Source organism: Indicator indicator, chromosome 3 (genome assembly GCF_027791375.1).
Source record: "Indicator indicator isolate 239-I01 chromosome 3, UM_Iind_1.1, whole genome shotgun sequence".
Taxonomy (NCBI): Eukaryota; Metazoa; Chordata; class Aves; order Piciformes; family Indicatoridae; genus Indicator; species Indicator indicator.
The window spans coordinates 38527360-38547414 of record NC_072012.1 but is presented as its reverse complement, the minus strand read 5'-3'; the positions used below and the strand labels follow the sequence as shown (position 1 = coordinate 38547414).

The 20055-nt window shown below is 36.4% G+C and overlaps 1 protein-coding gene across 1 annotated transcript in view; it reads right to left on the bottom strand.

Moving 5' to 3' along the window:
- The window catches only part of PPHLN1 (periphilin 1), a 53513-nt gene extending 34311 nt beyond the window's left edge, over window positions 1-19202 (bottom strand). Inside the window, exons 1-5 of the mRNA XM_054399496.1 lie at window positions 19172-19202; window positions 18854-18945; window positions 16945-17124; window positions 15580-15641; window positions 1414-1673 (exon numbers count right to left, since the gene is read on the bottom strand). Coding sequence (XP_054255471.1) covers window positions 1414-1673; window positions 15580-15641; window positions 16945-17124; window positions 18854-18945; window position 19172 — 595 coding nt within the window. The 5' untranslated portion in view covers window positions 19173-19202. The remainder of the gene's footprint in view (window positions 1-1413; window positions 1674-15579; window positions 15642-16944; window positions 17125-18853; window positions 18946-19171) is intronic.
- Window positions 19203-20055: the final 853 nt, after the last annotated feature.

Here is a 20055-nt window from a genome sequence, read left to right as displayed (position 1 = left end):
AAAGCAGTTCATCCTACAAAAGGTAACTGTGATGGTTTTAAGACCGTCTTTAATTTTTCTTCTCACAAAGTTCAAGCAGAGAAAGTGAAAGAATGTAAATAAATCACTATTGGATGTAAGAAAGCAAAATAATGATTATTCTACACACTTCCATTGGAGAGAGAGAAATGTTTAAGAATCACTACTGAAAACAAGGTCGGGGAGTCGGGCAGTCTCGCAGTCTGTCTTCTCTCAGTCTGCCTGCTGCTTCTTTTCTGGCTGAGATAACGCACCCGCATACTGACCTTGACAAGCTAAGTCTAACAGCCTCTCTGCTTCTTGACTCTCTGCCTTCTGCCAGGAGGGTCTGGGGGGAGTCCTTCTGGCAGTGGGAGGGAGACCCCTTGGGGAAGAAGCACAGCCCCTCGAGGGGAGGGGGAAACCAGAGGGCTTGGTTGTGTTTTTCTGTTAATTGTACATATTCGTAAATGTTGTGAATAGTGTATATTTGTACATATTCATTGCATTTCATCATAGATTGTAGTTTTGCCTGTAAAATACAGCTTCATTTGCTTCCAGACTGAGCTAGCCTCATTATTGTCAGTGTGGGAGGGGGATTTCAGCTCTCACACTGTGACAATTATTGGAAAATGTTAAAAGAATTGCAGTGATGAGCTAGAAGGATCATTTTCTGTTCTACAAGGAGCAAAATGATACTTTGATATTTAAGCAACATTGACTAAATTCCACAAGACTGTGTCTGTCAAGAAGTGCTACATAATAGTCCAGTATGCCACTCTGGAAACACATTTTAGGCCTATTGGTGAATTTAAAAAAATATTCTTCAAAAAGATGCCAAAAGAAACCAACTAAAAAGAATATGCAGAAATGGAAATCAAATTTGATTAATTTACATATGCTGTACAAACAGCAATGCCTAAGATTCTAGCATACTAAAACAAACAACAAAAAACCCACTCAATCTCCAATTCTAACAACATTTTCAGAAAAGGCAACAATCAGCAATGTGTTCTTTAATTTCTCCAATTTTTTTAATCTGTCTTTTCCCCAAGTTGCAGGAAGAAAAATCATCTGTTAACAGATGACAGCAAAGCTTCTTGTAAGGGAATTCAATGAAACATATAATGACCTAACAGAAGCAGTTGACGCTAAAAGGAGAAAAAACAGACAATACTAGAAAAAACTGTGCGGCTGAAACTCATAGAGTCTGTCTACAGCTGCTACCGAAACAACACCTACAATCTCCCACATGCAACACACAAGGGAACTGAAAGTACAAAACAACCAAAAAGCAGACAATACATAATCGGTGCAAAATGTCTGGTCTTCTCATTATAAAAGACAGCAAAATAAGGGGAAAAAAAAGCGATGACAGTGAGCTGCAGTGAGCAGTTATCATTAATCCAGCATTACCTTGCTGAGAAGAGATATTTCTTTTATGTAAAGATGACATACTTCTGCTATGCTGGGACTGGTGGAAAGAATAGGCTTTGCTTCTTTCAGGAGAATAGCTTCTGCTACTGACACTAGAGCCAGATCTGCTGTGTGGAGAATCCCTTCGGCCCCCTGGTGATTCCCTGAAGAAAGGTGAGTCCCTCCTATGTGGGGATCGCTCTCTCACATAATGAGAAGGATAGAAGCTTTTTCTTCTGAAGCCGTCTCTGAAGCCATCCCTTTGAAGACAACAAAAAATTATAAGTTATTTCAATTACCCTTCCAATGTTTGTAGAAGACCATTAGATAATGCAGTGGCAACATTCTGTGCTTGGTAAATACAAATAGCTTAACTGTCATCTGCAGAACAGAGCTGAAATCTTCAGCCTTGTTAAGAGTATTAGGCAATGAATGAAAAGCAGAGTAGAAGAATATATATGCAATTTTTTCAGATTGCATTCAAGTACTCCCTCCCTGGAAGCTAATTCCTTTCTATTTCTTCATAATGTAGCAAAAATTGAGAGACATTTAAGAGATTGGGACTCTCGTATTTTGTTTCTTCAGATTCACTCCATATACCTCACCTAGAAATTAAGACTTCATTTACAATATCTGAAAATGCATATGCAGGTATTGATCACACCATTTGAATGTTTTTCAGCTCTGTTTTTCCCTTACCCTTATTTTCAAGGGACTATGTCCCTCACTTGATTTCCTATACCTTGCTATGGAAAATGCCACTGAGGGATTTCAGTTTGTATCTACCAAAAACAAAACTAAAATTGAATGATATCTAACTGCATGCCCACATGTTCAGACAAGGTCAAACCCTGAATGAAATAAATGAAGATTTATACTACTAAAAAGTCAATGTCTTTCACAATACACAATTTTGAACTTTGCTGTAGACACACTCAGTATTACATTAAACCAAACTGATTCAAAACTGTATTCAGTAAACACCAAAAGTTTTTATTAAATTGCTAAATTTTACTAAATTGCTATTCCAGACCATACCCCAAATGTTCTGTTTGCCTGCAAATTATATTAATACACATAAAGGTCAAAAATCCATTATCAGATTCAGCTTCACATAAAGCTCAAAGATAAGCTTCCCAGTGAACACCTACTGAATCTAGGCTTGCGACGCTACTCTTGGTTAGAAGACACGTTGCTAGGAGAATTGAGTACTTCTCACAGCTCCTACACAGCATTGCCAAGTAAAAATAAAGACTTTATACCATTTATAGTAAGGCAGAATGTACTTAGTTCACGGCTTTTCTCTCCTATTTCTCATCATAGTCCGGTATTCTAAATAAAGGAACATCTCACAAAAACGAGCAAAGATCTAGTGGTCTCATTTAAGTACACTGTAGGTATACCTAATTTTATGTTGGCGGAGGAAAGGAAGAAAAGCTCTCTGGTGTAGAATTCCTACAGCGTGCTACAGGCCCATATTTGGGACTGGTTGCAAGGGATTTCAGCTTGCCAAAGACGTTTTGGACTACTGAAACTACACGGGTAGCACCCACAGCAATGCAAACCCTATTACATTGATGTGTTTTATACAATACTCATTTACTTTTTGCATAGAATGCTGTCCATCTGCATGAGTGGTTCTGCTTTAGAGCACAAACATCCCACAAACATCATTGAGGCTATTCTGAAGCAGAAAAATAGCGGGGCAGAGATGTAGCTAGTAAAACTACAGACAATCCTTCAGTTTATTTCTCCAATTCCAGATGGAATACATTATCAGGAAAATCAAACACATCTTTATTGTGAAAACTTTCCTACAAGACTGAAGTATGAATCAGTAGCTCTCGGGCACCACACCTTTTTGTAAAATGCCAGTGAAGCAAAGACAGGTTTTACAATTAAATAATTATTTCACTGTCAACAGACTACTGGCCTTTTATAGGTATCCTGTCTTACAAAAAAAACCCCTTCCTTTAAAGGTCTGCATACCAGAACTCATTCAAGACAATGCTACACAGATCTGTACCTAACAGGTGTGCTAAAAACCAATATTCATTTACTTCCTAAACATCGGGTTTTTTTCTTAATTTCTTCTTCCCAAGCAATACAATAAAAGAAACAATTAAGGAATTGTTAAATACTACTGTATTTAATAGCCTCTTTACAGTAGCCATTAAAGAATGAATCATCCCAAACACACAGAAGGATAATCCTCTGCTTTCTTCAAAGACTTAAGAGCAATGGGCTCAACTTTGGACACTACTTTTTAGGCAATGTGTAGATTAAAAAAAGAGACTTGCCCAAAGGAAATAACTGAAATTATCAGGCACTGAGAAAACATGTTTAATGAAGAACCAGTCGAATCCCTTTGTCCACTTAAACTTAATAAAAAACTAATCTAAAGAGGCCAGACAAGTTCTCAAACCTATGAGGTGTAGCTGAAAAATAGACAACTAACACTTTATTTACATTACATATATGAGCATTTTATGTAACAATAGAGTTCAGACTTTAAGAATACTGGAAAGATTAGCTTAGCACTGACCTAGTTTGTCTAACAAAAAAACCTCAACCACTAATCAGAAATTAGTTAGGTACAGCACACTTTCTCTTCAGTTTCCTTCTAAATCTCTCTCTCTTTAAAAATATTATTTATTTTTAAAACATAAGCTTTCTGGAAGGCTACTTTTGTGCCCAAAACATATTTTTATGATCAAATTATTAAGTCCTAGTATACAGAGAAGTTTATTATGGAAATGTTTATAGAGCTCTGTCTGCCACATGCATAGAATAAATAGTCAAATATTCACATAAGAATTTATAAAATATCAGTGAAACACTTTTAAAATAAGAAAACACTTTGAAGCCTCCTTCTAATCTTTCATGAATTAATATTATACAAGAAAGAGTAAATTTGCAATTTCATTCTTTTAAATTTTCATTTCATTACTTCATGTTAATTCTTAACTGGACCCTATCTCATGCTGAGCACTCAAGCCACCAACTATAGTCAATCTGTTTTGGACAGCCCAGCATTTCTGATGTTTTCCATAAATGTAACAAACTACACTGAACAGAACAAAATAAGCATTGTTTTACTTTCCCCCAACCCCTTAAATACTTGAGCTAACATACACCTGCAATTTGGCAATGAAGGACTCAATTCAGCAAAAGCAGTTAAGCACATGCTTCAGATTCCAACACATATTCAAAAGGTTTATTGAGCAGGGACAATATTTGATAGAGATGCAAAATTTTATGCTTGGCTATGACTTTAAAACAGAACTACTGCCCTTAGTAACAAACAGAGGATTCATGCCTCTCATACAGAATCCCTCTTATCTTTATACTTTGTATTCATACCCCACACTTAATTCTGAAAGCACTGTTCAGTTCTCTCAGCAATATTAGCAGGAAGTATTAGCATGTTCAACTGCCACAAAACTTGACCATTAAATTCTTACTGAAGTCGATAATCTTGGCTGAGCTCCTGAAATTTTGTAAGTATACCATCCTAAGGAGAGCTGAGGGAAGAACATAAGCCTGGAAGTTATTTCAGTTAACCATCAGTTTCCTGGAGGAATACAAATGCAGACTGGGCAAAGGTACAGTTTTCTGCACAGTAGCAGACCAAGAGAACACAACACAGGGGAGATTTCAGTTGCCAAATGATCAGAGACACCACCTTTCCTAAGCCTCCTAGTTTACAAAATGGAGTGGTACAGCTTAAGCTATGTAAAACAAACAATAATTATAAGACTGACACCCCAGGTTAAGAGTATATAAAAGCAAAATTCAGTCACTTGCTGATGTGAAATACCTGGGAACGGGCATGTACTTTTGCACATGAAAGCACATCACATGCACATCTTTCTTGTTTTTAAGAGGAATCTTAGTTTTCTCTTGTTGAATTCATGCTACCGGGCAACTGTGTACAATACTTCATGCTCACTATTCTCTCAGACTTCTACAACCCAATACAGACACCCACCTGAATGAAAGAAGGACATATTTGTGCACTACACTTTTAGGGCCATAAGTGAATTTCATGTTCAGCAAGCTATTACTCTTTTTCCCAAAGGCTATCTTCAAAGTTCTTAAATAAAAGAATCCAGAAACCAGAAAATATCTGCTCAAAGGAGCTCTTAAGGCTTTTCATTGTTAAGCTGGAGAATGCTGTTATTGATACTTAAGGGAAAGCAACAAGCAGTGCACTGATCAACTCTTGGTTGACTTTCCAACACCATCAATAAAATCCTGCAAAAGGAAAGAGCAAGTTGTGGAACAGGTTTGTAAGCAGTAATACCTTATGTCAGTAATGCTGACACACAATAACCTTACTATATTTAGTTTTCTTCTCTTTCTGAATCTCCTAATGAGATCTATAAATCATAAAAACACTCCATTTTTCTCTGTATCAGGAAAATGCTCAAAAAATCACTATATTTTTAATCTTAAAGTGAGATTTGAAGCAGTTAGGTCACATAGGTTTCATTTGTATCACTATTACAAAACTCTGGGGCACAAGTAGACTTCTGTATGGCAAACGTCAATAAATATTAGCAAACTACAGCTGCTTTTGAATTTATCAAGATAAAAGATGTTATGTATATGAAAAAAACACTTTATTGTACCTAATTTATTTTACCTTATTCCTTCCTGTCAAGTACATAGTTCGCTCAAAATTAGAAAACCCAGAACCCAGACATTTCTCTTACAAATTATTCAGACATGTAGGTTTATCTTTTTTCTTCTCTAGTTCACTTTCTCCTTTTACTTTGATTACAGTTTACAGCCACTGTAACACACATTAATATTTCTTGCCCTGACCCCCCCCCTTCTTTTTTTAAGGCCATTTCCTATACATTATAAAATACCTCTTCTTTAAACACATTTAACACAGAGACACACTATGCTACTTGGGTAAATTCCTTATTAAAAGGCCTTTTGCAACTACCTTATGCCTTCACTCATTTCAGTGACTTAATAACAGTTAACTAACTTCAGGGTGTAGCTCCACAAGAAGTCACACTGATTCTAAGTGGTGCTGCTGCAATCCTAATCTTTTTAACCTTCCTGGAATCCACATTTCCACTCCTTACATAAGCTGGCATTGATGTTTTTCTCTCAGGCAATCAAACTGGTAGATAATTATTTAATTGACTGTGCTGGATTAGAATGCAAGGCCAGCTCACTAAAACGTGCTAACACCTAAAGCAGTATCAAGGAAAAGGAAGGACTGGAATGATACCAGCTTAGATAGGTTTAACTTCGTGTGTAAATAGTTTTTTTTTTTTATTTACTGCAGAAGATCAGTCTCCTTGCAACATTCATGACTTCAATTATTTCTGATAAATAAAACAGGTCCCTTGGCAGAATTTGAGAGTAGTTAAAGTTAGCATCAGTAAGACTCGAAGAAGCAACACATTTTGTTCTTCAAGAAATAGCAGATATGCATATCTCACCAATGCTGAAAATACAGCATTCTGGCTGTGAGTAATAAATGCAGATTCAAAGATTAATTTTTAATCAGAATACTGTTTACTAGAGACGTGTTTTAGTAAAGACTAAACAGTATCTGAAGCAGTTGGTTAAGAAAGCTAATTCATTGTTTTGTCATTTCAATCTCCTCTGTTAACATAATCTTTTCCTCACAAAATTCTAAAAAAACCGCATCTAGTACAGAAATTGCAGAACACATACTGAGCTTGCTGCCTCCTCAAACCTCAACTGGTTTGCCCCTCTACTCCACTCTGGTGACATCCCACCTGGAGTACTATGTCCAGCTCTGACATTCTCAGTACAACACATGACCTGTGGGAGTGGGTCTAGAGGAGGGCCACGAAAATGATGAGCGGGATGCAACACCTCTCCTATGAGGAATGCAGGAGAGAGTTGGGAGTTGTTCAGCCTAGAGAAGATAAGGTTCTGGAGAGAACTTAATGTGGCCTTTTTATACCTAAAGGAGGCCTATAAGAAAGATGGCGACAGACTTTATAGTAAGGCCTGTAGTGGTAGGACAAGCGTAATGGCTTTAAACTAAAAGATGGCAGATTTAGACTACATATAAGGAAGACTTTTTTTTTTTTTTTTTTTTAATAGTGGTGTTTGAATCACTGGAACAGGTTGCACAGAGAGGTGGCAGATGCTCCATCCCTGAAAACATTCCAAATAAAGGTGGACTGGGCTCTGAGCAACCCGATCAAGTTGAAAATGTCCCTGCTCGCTGCAGGGGATTTGGACTAGATGACCTTTAAAGACCCCTTCCAACCCAAACTGTTCTATGATTCTATAAGTCAACACATTAAAACACCTTTTCCTTTTTACTTACAAATGCATAAACACACTCTCAAACATCACTTCCAAAAAGGTTAGGCACACTAGACCAGGAAAGGTAGGACTTCACTTAACACACATAACTGTTAAAAAGTCATATCTCAGAAGAGAAAGACATTCCCATAGCTTGCTGGCACAACTGCGTTGCACATTATGGCATCAATATTCATTTCCACTTCAACAAAGCCATTTGTTACTAACTCACAAACTAATACTACCAGCTTCATAAACAAGGGAAAGAACCTTGTATGGTTATGCAAATATATATCATAAACAAATGTCAAGATTAACATTACAAATAACTGGTTAGCATGAAAAATAGCATCACCTTTTAAAAATAATGCTAATTCCATGAGAATTGCTTTATTGATAGAGACTTTTCCTCAGATGTATATGATAACACACTCAAACACAGCAGCAGGTAGAAATGGCATATTAAACATCTTCTTTGCAGCAAAATGCTTGACAAAAGGATTCTTATACTGTCAATAGCACCAAACTTTTTCCTCTCCTTTACTGTATCCTACACCCTCTCTCAAAGAGAATTAAATTCCCTGGAATGTTTGGTATATTTGAAATATAACAAACAGAACTTACCTTCCCAAGGGAAATTATGTAAAAGTCCTCTGTGACGATGCTCCCCATCCTGAGAAAGCCATGACTACACTCAAAGACATTTCATTGGCTGATCACTGTAATCATTTGCACTCTAGGAGAGACTCCCTTCTGTTTCCCTCCCCCCCAGTTTCTCAGTACCTAACTGTTTCTCAACATATTTGTTAGGAAAACTCTCCAGAATAATCAAGTGCTACCCATGGGTGTTTGCCTCATTATTTCTCAATACAGCATTAACTTGCTGTTTTGATACCATCTACCACCCAATTTTAATGCACCAGACAAGCCTACTGAGGTGTTATACAAGATCTTACAAAGTGAAGGCACAGAACCTCATCTTGTCATCAGACAAGGAACAATGGGTTCAAACTTGAACATAGAAGATTTCACCTCAACATGAGGAGAAACTTCTTTACAGTGAGGGTGACAGAGCACTGGAACAGGCTGCCCAGGGGTGTCGTGGAGTCTCCTTCTCTGGAGACTTTCAAAACCCACCTGCATGCATTCCTGTGTGTGGACTACCCTAAGTGATCCTGCTTTGGCGGGGGAGCTGGACCCAATGATCTCTTGAGGTCCCTTCCAACCTCTGATATAATGTGATACTGTAATCCTTTTGAGGATACATACAGACCATATTTAAATGCTGAAACATTTCTTATGGCTCTCAGTAGGAGTTAAACCCAAGATTTAGAATCATTCTACATTTCACATAATGGCTAAGTGCTACTGCATGAGCTTGTGTATTTACAAGCTCAGTGGGAAAAAAAATTAAATAATAAGGCAGTGGGAATTGACAATTTCCCTGTATAAAACATTTTGAAATGTTTTGATTAGAAAACCCAAAGCTTTCATTACATTATTCCAATATGAAATGGAACCATCAGAACTCTCTGAGAACTCTCACAGAGTGCAGGGTCCTGGATGAATGGCAGGAATACTGCCGCTGACCTCAGAAATTCATCAGGAAAAATGATTAAAAGAAATTAAATCATCAACAGAGCATGAATTATGACTTTGAAGTTTCAGCTCCTTCCCCTCAATGCAAAAATCAAAACTACATAAGCAATTAAAGCAGAGTTCTGTGAGACACTCTATAAAAGGAACAAAGTTAGCAGCACACAATTTTTGAAATCAAACTTCTTTTTTTCACCTTGGAATGAGAAATGCTGCATGGAAATAAAACAGGCCCTCCTCAAATATCACAGTCAATCACTATGCAAATAAAAACATTTTAAAATGAAAATCAATCACTGATCAATAACCAGCTGCCAGTGAAAGCAACATTCACCTTACAGAATAACCCCTACATCAGCTGAAATGTGCAAAAAAATGCAGTTGAAAATAAGAGAATCTTTTTCCATATTTTTGCATTATAGAGTGGGAACAAAACAATTCTACAACTTAAGCCATGCTCATCAGTCTCTTCTTTCCTCCCCATTCCCTCAAGTGACAAATATTTCAGTAGAGTGACAGCAGACTTGCTTTGATGAAATTTCTAGTGTAACCCTAGATATAAACAAAGTCCCACCAACTTAAATAAAAGCAGAAACTCATTTGACATAATATTCTTAGAGAGAAAAGGGCCAGTGCTCTCACATACAGTTTTAACTCTCAGGATTCTAAGTTAAATAGAGGACAGAGATGCGTTATATTAACAAAATCAGACTTGTCTGAAATGATTTTTTTTTACTTTCAATTGCAGTGACCTGCAATAGCAGACAGTTTTGAACTGTTCTTAATTATACATAGCCTTTAGTACAAGGCGATTTAAAAATGCTAAGTGGTATCTGCATGAAAAGATCTTAGTTCTTAAAACCCATCAAAAATAAAACCCCATGTCCCAAAGGAACCCAAAACATTAGCAATACAATTAAACACAGAAAATTTGGCCAACTAAGTAAAACCATAAACCATAAATCTCTGTTTCCAAAGTGGTTGTCCCAAGCACAAAAGAGTCAAAGAGATGGAGGGGCAGAAAACAGCTCTCAAAGAAAATGTAGCAACTACTAAATCAGTAAGACTGCTGCGTAAGACATGAAGTGTAATATGAAGTCATTAAATATTTAGATAACTTAAAAGTAGATTCTGTTTTACACTATTACCTATTATCTGGTTCCAAAAAGTTCTAACTCCTCGCTGCACCCACCAAAAACATAAGTCAAGGTGAACTAATTAAGCTAGCAGCCTAATATAATGGGTCTTCTGAACTGAATATTTCAACAGACAATTCCTTGCCTGGAGTTACAGACAGATACAATAGCTCACTGTGATAGATTCGTTATAAGAAAACTGTAATTTTGTATGTAAATAAACAAGTTATTCTAGTAGTTTGTGTGAATACCTGAGATGTGTAATGTTCCAGCAGATATTTTATTTATTTAAAAGGCATGTGTTAATGAATATGATTTGAATTCTGCTTATCAAGCTCTGTCAAAAGAGAAGCCATTTTCTTTGGGAGATTGCCACATTTATTCCCCCACATACATTTTTTTAATAAAGAATGAAGTTCTTGCATGGTGTCCCTTATGATCTGTCAAATACTGCAACAGAAAAGTAGACTTACTTCTACTTTTACTAACGTCTCATAAATCCCTTTGGCTATGTTTCTCTTCTACAAGCAAGACAAAGATCAACTTACGTTACAAGAAAATTTAAATCCAAAACCTGAAGACCTCCCACAATACAATACAATACACTGTTTTAAATTAGTATAAAGTATTTGAACAAGTTTTACTGTTTCACTCATTAAAGAATATATATGGGGGTGGTGGGAAAGAAAAGGAAAAAAAAAAAACAGAAGAACCTCCAACACAACAAGCCACCTCCTGTAATTCAAAGATAACTGCACAGTGATAATGAAAATATAACTGCTTTGGCCTACAACATGACTGAACCTTCAACATTAAATCCTGCCTTATCAAGAGAAGAGTTAGTGACACTTAATGTCTCTCTGGAGACTCACTCATCAATGTTTTTCTTTTTGTTTAAAATAGCCATTCTTGCCAAATATCAATTCTCTTCTTTCCATACAATCATAAGACCAGCCCTCTAGAACATTTTGCCCTGAATGTTTCTGTTGTCTAGAATATACTGCACCTGTAAGGGGTTTATCACAAAGTGAAAGGCTAGTTCAAGCAGATCTGAGAGGCATGATTCTTGGGCTTCTATCCCCCACTTTACTACCAATTTTCTCCACAGCCTTTGGTAAACACAATCTCACTGTGAAGCTTTGTGTTATTTATAAAAATTGTGGTGTATTATCTTTTACTACCATGAAGACGTGACTGTAAATGTGTCAGAAAGACACATACAAGTCTCAGAGGAACAGCAATGCGCCACTGAATTAAAAGATTTCCAAAACAAAATATAGAACTGACTGATGAATCATAGTTGCTCACATATCACCAATTGTTTAAAATTAAGTTTCAACACTTTGTCAGTTTTATTTCTAGCATCCAAATCACTTTATTACTTCTACTTTATTAAAGATTGGTCTAAGTCTACTTCCTAATTTCAAACAGGACATGGGAAAAAAAAAAAAACCACATCAACAACCAATAAATAAAACAAGACACATTGCAGCAGCAAGTTTCCTTCATTAAGAAATTAAAACCTGCATCAATAACTTGAGAGAAGATATTCAAAATGTCCTATGCGAGACACTTCTCAAGAATCTGTACTAATTACATGAACCAACATTACTACTGATGCAGAGCATTCTGTCTACAAATATGGCAATCCTGATTTTACAAAAATTTGGACCTCAGGTAATTTTAAGGATCAAATTTAATGCACATATAGCTGGGATTTACAAGTGCGTCATTTGGCAATTTCTCTTTGAAGATGAGTCTTACCCATCTTAAGATGCCAAGTTTCACCTATTTCACATCTTATGAAAAAGATGACTGAAAAAAAAATGAAGTAATGCTCTGTGCACTTACAAGGATTAAAATTTGGTAAGAATAGAGTGAACCTTCCAAAGCATTTCATGCAGAAAAGTTCACCCTACTTTATAAAAAACAAACTAGTTAGCAAAATCAGTCGCTATGAAGACCATACAGAAGTACTGTAAAAATGGAGTTCTTCAACATGTAACAGCCTTGTAACTTTTTAAAAAAAATGACATGCATAAAACAATTGCTTTGAATAACTGGGTTTGATATATCACTAAAGACAAGTAGCAACACAGCCTCAGGAGTGAGCAACATCAGTAAAAGATAAACATAAAAAGATGTCACATGTTATGTGATCTCTGCTCCTTTGATAAATTCCAAGTTTCACATTTCTCATTGCATCAGTGACCAAGACATTAGAACATGTGTGCAGAAAATTGGTCTCCAAACTAGGAGAGTCTGCTTTGATGTACAAGTCTTTATACATTGCCAACTAGACTTGAGCCAAGTGGTACTTCAAACCAGGCTGTGACACAATGCACATGAGGTGCCTGGAGTTCAGAAATCGAGCAAGAATCCCTTAGGTCAGAACAAGAGAATAAGGGTTGGGAACTCGTTTTGACATCTATGCCCAGCACAATCTCTGAATTACTTTATTTTTTTACATGTAAAATATGCCATTACTATAAAGAAGTCAGGGCCAGGATGACAGATGTTCATTGAGCAGAGCATAAAACAGAGCTAACAATTTCCAAGTATTGAATGGTCCAGAAAAAAGCAGAAGGATCCAGAAATGCCTCACTCAGTGGCAGACTACTAGCAAATGATAGCTGCTTTGAAACTGGAGCCTAACCCCCTAAGAAGAAAGAAGGCAAGAAAAACCCCACAGCTACTCCAAGTCGAGTAACTTCAACAATCCTCTCATCACACACACAAAATTACTGCTGCTCAGTGGACACATCACAGCTCAAGTAACACAGCATCGCAACTGCTGACTTAGCAGCAACTTTCCTACTTTTAAGGAAAAGACAGGAAGCATTAAAAAAAAAGATCCACAAAGAAACAATAGAAGCAACAGTAACATGAACAAAACTGGTAAAATCTAACGGCTGGTTTCTTGAAAGTTGGAAGCATTCACCCTCCAAAACTGTGCACCATTGAAGGATTTTTGATATTCCAGATAAGCAGCTTCTTTTACTTTGTGAAAGTCTCAAACAATGTTTTTCAGCACTCCAAATAAAGACAGAAGGAATAAAAAAAGTAAGATATCAGAAACTACTTTTTGACAGTTAAGCTGCCAAAAAGCAACGAAGAAAATTGTGAATGAATAATGTTTAAGAAGAAGTGTTAAACATAATATGAACAACAACTTAAAGCATATTTTTAGCTGCTGTATTAGTTTAGAAAAAAAAGGAAAAAAAAAATCAAGAAAACTGATTATTTTTGTCAATAAAAGCTATTACTTTTAGAATTTAGTGTCACTGCACTGACTACAAAAACTCATTAACTTTACAAGTCTCTTGGATGTTTACAGCTTCACAAAGCTAACTCTGTACTATGTTTTAGCCATGTTCCATGCAATTTTTTAAAAAAGTATTTCTGGTTAAAGTAGCCTTAAGTTTCCCTCTACCAGCACAAAGGTAAAAACAAATAAAATTTAAAGAACTCCAGAAGAATTTACCCCAAACAACTTCCAGCATATCCAAAGAGAAAGCATTATTGCATATATTAATTTAATTCAAGGATTTTACATCCTAGGTAACTGTTCCTGTGCACTTCTGTACAATCAGGTTTCTGACAGGCTAATGCAAACTACATTAATAAATCTACATAGTTTAACAGCAAATACATTCCCACAGCCTCAACTGAACCAAACATGCCTATGAGGTTCTTCCATAGGGCTACTGCAGTTGTGTGACAGATACATATTCTGAAATACAGCAAATGGGACTTTTACCTATCACACAACACATTTTTGAAGCTGACGTTTTAACCTCCCATTTTTAATGGGCAAAGTCCAGACGCATTTAAGACAACACTTTTGACCACTGGGTGCCACTCTTGTTCTGTCTAACATAAATTGCCCTGCACTAACTCAGTCTTAACATGTTTTGGGATTTTTTTGTTTGTTTGATTTGTTTTTTTCCAGCTTTAAACAACTCTGATTCTTCTAAAGTAGGAGGAAAAAAGGGAAGAATTCTTACACAAGTTTCTATAAAACATTTGCTACTTTTCTAAACTCTTTACTGTTGCTTGTAGGCCCAAGAATGCAATTTTGAGAAGTGTAGTGCACAGATCCTACAGTACATGAAGGATTTCTATTTTATGTTGAAGTTATGTAATAATCTAATGCTAGGTCTAAACCATCACATTCAAAAGGATAAATATTGCAACTGCATGGCAAGTTTTCTAACTAACCAGGCATCTGTAGCTAACTTGGTTTACTTTTGTTGCTCTTTGTACGATACAACCACAGTTCTATATACATGGCAGTAACAAAGAATTATTCTACATAGAACAAGATATGTATGAATAACACCAGAATCCAGTATATGGAAATACAGGCATGGTATAATAGCAGACACCCTGAGATGTGGAAACATAGGATGTGGCATGTAAAAGCACTGCCATCAGATTCTTAAATTAGACTAAATATTGCAATTATGCTCAAAATTTATTTAAGGTGAGTTTCATCCTTGTCCATAAATTTTAAGCGTAAAACTATCCTCTGCATTTTATCATACCAAACATCATCACAGGTGTATGTATGTTACAGCATTACTTTTTAATACTATTCTTTACGTTTCATAGATGGGAACCTGAGGTACTAGTTGTCAGTCCAGCTGAGAAAACAGGGAGGTCAGAACAAGGCTATAGTGAACTTCATAATCCCATTAATCCACCCCAGCAACCCTTAAAATGGTACAGGCATCTTTGCACTGTATTGTGGCACGAAGGTACTACAGTCACTGAAGCAACTATTAGACCTAAGGGTTCTCTGAAGTCATGTAAAAAGTGCGACTGCTATGTGAGATGCACTAAATTACACATGGTACCAAGCTGACATCCTGAAGATGCTATCATTATGCCTCCCATCCTTACTAAACAAATATTGCCATAGCCATTTTCATTTGTTTGATTTTTATTTCAAACAATACAACCAGAAACCAATTCTCCACTATCATCTTTTACGTCAACAAATGTCCTTTTCCACATCCCTGCTATTTCACTGCTCCACTCTAAAGCTGTTTTGATAACAAAGGAAAAAGCCCTAAGTAGCCCCAGTTTATGAACAGAACTACAGTGAAGTCTTACAAAATACCTGTATTCTGGATGCCGACTTAGGGAATGATCGTCCCGTGGCCACCTACATCCTGATTCATCCTGCAAAACACACACGCAAAACACCTGTGTGATGTGTATCTCAACATCAGATGACAGGTGCTTATTTACTGCAAAATGAAAGCATTTAATAACAGAAAATAAAGTATTCATCATTCACTGCAAGGTTCCTCTCAGGGTTTTTTTCACTTTATCCCATTCCTCTTGTTTTCTTCCCCTATCAATACTAAAAAGAGCAATTTTGCTATGCTGTATGAAACAAAAATAGCAACAATCACCAAACTGTATACAGGCTCTGACTTCAAAAAGAAGAAAATTTTCCTCATTGAAATGTCATCAATAGCTTGAAATTATAGAATTTAAAACAGCTGGGTTAGAGGAGGCAATAGTAATGACATTACAAAAGGACCAGAAATTTTGTACTTACACATAACTACTGGGGGAAAAAACAAACAAACAAACAAAAAGCCCAAACAAGAAGATTCAACATCAAGACAGAAGTTAAATTCATGATTACCTGCATGAATTGAAAGAATAGGTAGACAACATTAACAGAATCACAGAATGTTAGGGGTTAGAAGGGATTCCCTGAGATCATGGAGTCCAACCCCTCCCGCCAAAGCAGGATCACCTAGGGATGGCAAGGCATCCAGGAGGAGACTCCACAACCTCTCTGGGCAGACTGTTCGAGTGCTCTGTCACCCTCACCATAAAGACGTGTCTCCTTGTGTTGAGGTGGAGCCTCATGTCTCTTAGCTTGTACCCACTGTTCCTTGTCATATCACTGGGGTACCACCGAACTAAGACTGGCACCTTCATCTTGACACCCACCCCTCAAGTACTTGTTAAATAGAAAGCTTTTGCAATCATTCTATTCATCCAGGTAACTTCACACTGCATTAGAGAGAGTCAGAATCACAGAATGGTTTGGTTTGGAAGGGACCTCTAAAGGTCATCTAGTCCAAGCCACCCTGGGTAAGCAGGGACATCCTCAACCAGATCAGGCTGCCCAGAGCCCTGCCAAGACTCAGAGGACTTAGGGCCACTTCTGTTTTCTCAGTTCATAATCTGAGCTTTCCACTGTGCTGTACAAAGGCTCTTAGAATCTATGTCAACAGAGCAGCTAGGAACCATAACCAACAGCAAATAGGTATCATCATATAATCAAAAGCCTTAGAAGCACAGTAACAGCAAAAAAGCACCAAGTAACGAAAACAGAATTTTTTTTTTATTCATTCTATTTGTCTATGAGAATAGTACTAATATCAATGCCCTGTGTGAAATAATATTTCAATCATTTGGTATTCAAGCATTAATGAGAAGATAAAGATGGGAGTACAATCACCTTACGTATGCCTCGATGTGGCGGGCCACTTCTTCGGTCGTGGGCAAAACTGCGACCCTCTTCATAGTCTCTGTACTCAGCATAATTGTAATCATCATACCGACTGTAACTCCCATCCCCAGGTCTTTCAAACATTGGTGGCTTCTTGGGCACAACATTTACTACTCTATGATAATCATCCTAAAACACAAAACAAATGAGATCATATTGCTTTTAACAGTTGGAAATCTGCAGTGAATACAGAGAAGTAAAACCAACAAGTAACATCTAAGCATGGGACTATATAATAATCTTAAGGGGAGCAACAAACATTACAAGTCATGCCAGTTCGATAGCAGAGTAACTTCTTAACCCTATTTAGACACCGTTCAGATGCAATCCTTAGGCACTGCAGGTTTAATTATAGAGGGAAAATTTTCAACATAGTTGGAAGTTTCTTTCTAACTTAAAACAGCAGCATTAGCTACTTTCTAAGCATCTACTACTTTCTATTTTGAGCATCACCTACATATATTTCTCAGAGACTTCTACACTAACTTAGGAATGCAATAAATTGATACACCTGTAAAGGCTGTAAAACAAATACTATCAATTTCTAAATGTCAGTGATATACTCCACACTATGTAGATTATAGAGAAGACAGTCCATGCTTTCACACTCTGGATAAGCACCTTCTCAATATGATCTGAGGATTTAAGTAACAGAGTACTAACACTCAGTTTTTCTTTTATGTCAAGTTTTGAATAGCTTTTTATGATCTGAGGATTCAAGTAACAGAGACAGTTTTAACACTCAGATTTTTCCTTTAAGTTAAGTTTTGGATAGCTTTTTGCTAGAATGCAAAATGAGTTTATTATATTTCTTCTGAATAAAATGTCATACACCATTTAGCAATTAAAAATATTCATTGTTTATTAAGTGCAAATTGCACAGTAATAAAAGGTACACAGTCAGCTTTCTAGAACCAAGGGTTACATAAGCCAACAGCAAATAAAAAGCAAACAATAATATGAATGCAAGATCTTGTATTTTAAGTCTTCCTCATTTAGTAAGGTATTTTTTCTACAGGCCTTAAAAACACAAGCTATAAATGCAAAGCCTTGAGTTAGCCTATGCTATTTGGAGGAGGGGAAAGATACTCAAACTATTTTTTTTAACAGTAGTAGAAGTCACAATTTAATGCACCAATAGCTTTTGTAAAAAACAATACTGAATTCAGAAACTACAATACAAAAAAAGAGTTACATTCCGATTTCAGAGATCACCTAACAAATTCACTAGAGGGCAATCCAAAACCAGGCTACAGTCATACTAAAGCAAAGCAGAAACACATATATGTTGAGACAGAGACAATGCTTGATCTACCCTGCCTCATGGAGCATTCCCAGCATGTTTTTTTGGGGTGCTTTTTTTTCTTGGTGTCTTACTAAGATGTGTTCTGAAGCTAAAAGACAACTGCTCCATCCTTTAACCTCACGTCGAAGTCTCTATCAGATAACTACACTGACATACAGAAGGATAATTACATGAAATCTGAAGATGCACCCACTTAACAGTTATTTGTGCAAGTACTTGCAACTTCAGGCTATTTACCAGAATCTGAAAGCATGTGTTTCTACTACAATCCATACTTGATAGCATCTAGTTTAGATCGGGACAAGTCACCTGCTCTCTCAAACAAGAGATGCTTCATGCTCAGTTCCAACATACTAACCTATTAGCAAATACTAAGTACATTCATGGATTTAAGACATAATTTTTACTAGACAGGACACTAGAAAATAACAGAATTTAGGGTGTACTAGGAACTTAACAAAAGCACATAAAATCCAGCGCTATGGCACACATCATGGTATATAGTATAAAGGTATAATGCTGAAGATATGATGCAGAATACTATACACTTACATCAGGATGAATCCTTGGAGGGAGACGTTCTCTTGAAACTCTTTCACAGTCATATCGCCCTTCAGACCACATTTCATCTCTTCGATATGCCACTAAACACAATAAAATTCCAATTAGCCAAAGCCAGAAGGAGAGACTTACCATTATCTACTTTCACAAAATAAAACCGCAACTGGAAATAGACCTGGGAGGCTATATAAAACTATTGATTATTATAACTTGTTAAGTATCAACATGGAAAAAGGGTTTATTAGCTGTAGACAGAGGTAGGACTGTCACATACATATTTTTGTGAAAAACAATTAACTCAATACTTACTTTTCTGTCAGTTTTAACAGCTCTGCTTTTGAAGATCCATTCAATTACCTTCAGAAAAAGAACTGAAATCAGCAAAAAAAATGCATATATAGTCATAACTAATTTTTTTCCTATGACATTTAAAATCTAAATATTTCTACTGTCTGAATTAGTACAGAGTAATTCCCTACATGCTATTGAGAAAGAATATGAACTACTCAGCTGAAATTACAAAAATCAAAAAACTTCCCGTGACACATTATTACACATAAAACATTTTCCTAAGAAATTCCAGAATTTTGTTTCCCTTTTATCATCTTTTACTCCATCTTAAGTTTTCTTCCTTTCAAAACCTTTTGGAAACTACTGTAACTGCTTTCTTAAAAACACTCAGAAAAATATTAAATATTTATACTCATTTTTCTTTCAATATCATTAAGTAGAAAAAAATAATGCAGTTGCCAGAAAAGTTCTGTTTAACAAATGCTTTTGCTCTGGTAGCTGATGAAGTATTCTTTCCTCAACTATAATAAGCCTTTGTGCTCACAGATTTTGGCCCTACCACTACTGCAGATGAATCAGAGCATCTTAAAACTTTGTTCCAGCTTGTAACAGTACATTCCAGGACCAAGAGACAGGACTAGTCTGATGTAGCACAGATCAAAGATCAAAAGCTGATTAAACCAAGACTTTGACTGGTCCTGATTTTGGCAAGGGTAAAAGCTAGCAGGCCTGCTGTCCCTGCTTTTGCCAGTGTGCTCCACATAACAGTTAATTCTTAAGCCACTGTTAGTACAGTATATTCATCAGAAGCACCGTCCTGGCACCTTCACAGTTATCTGTTTCAACTTTTCTTCATTCCCCAGTTCAAAGACTTTCGCTAAAGCCTAAAAAAAAAATCTTAT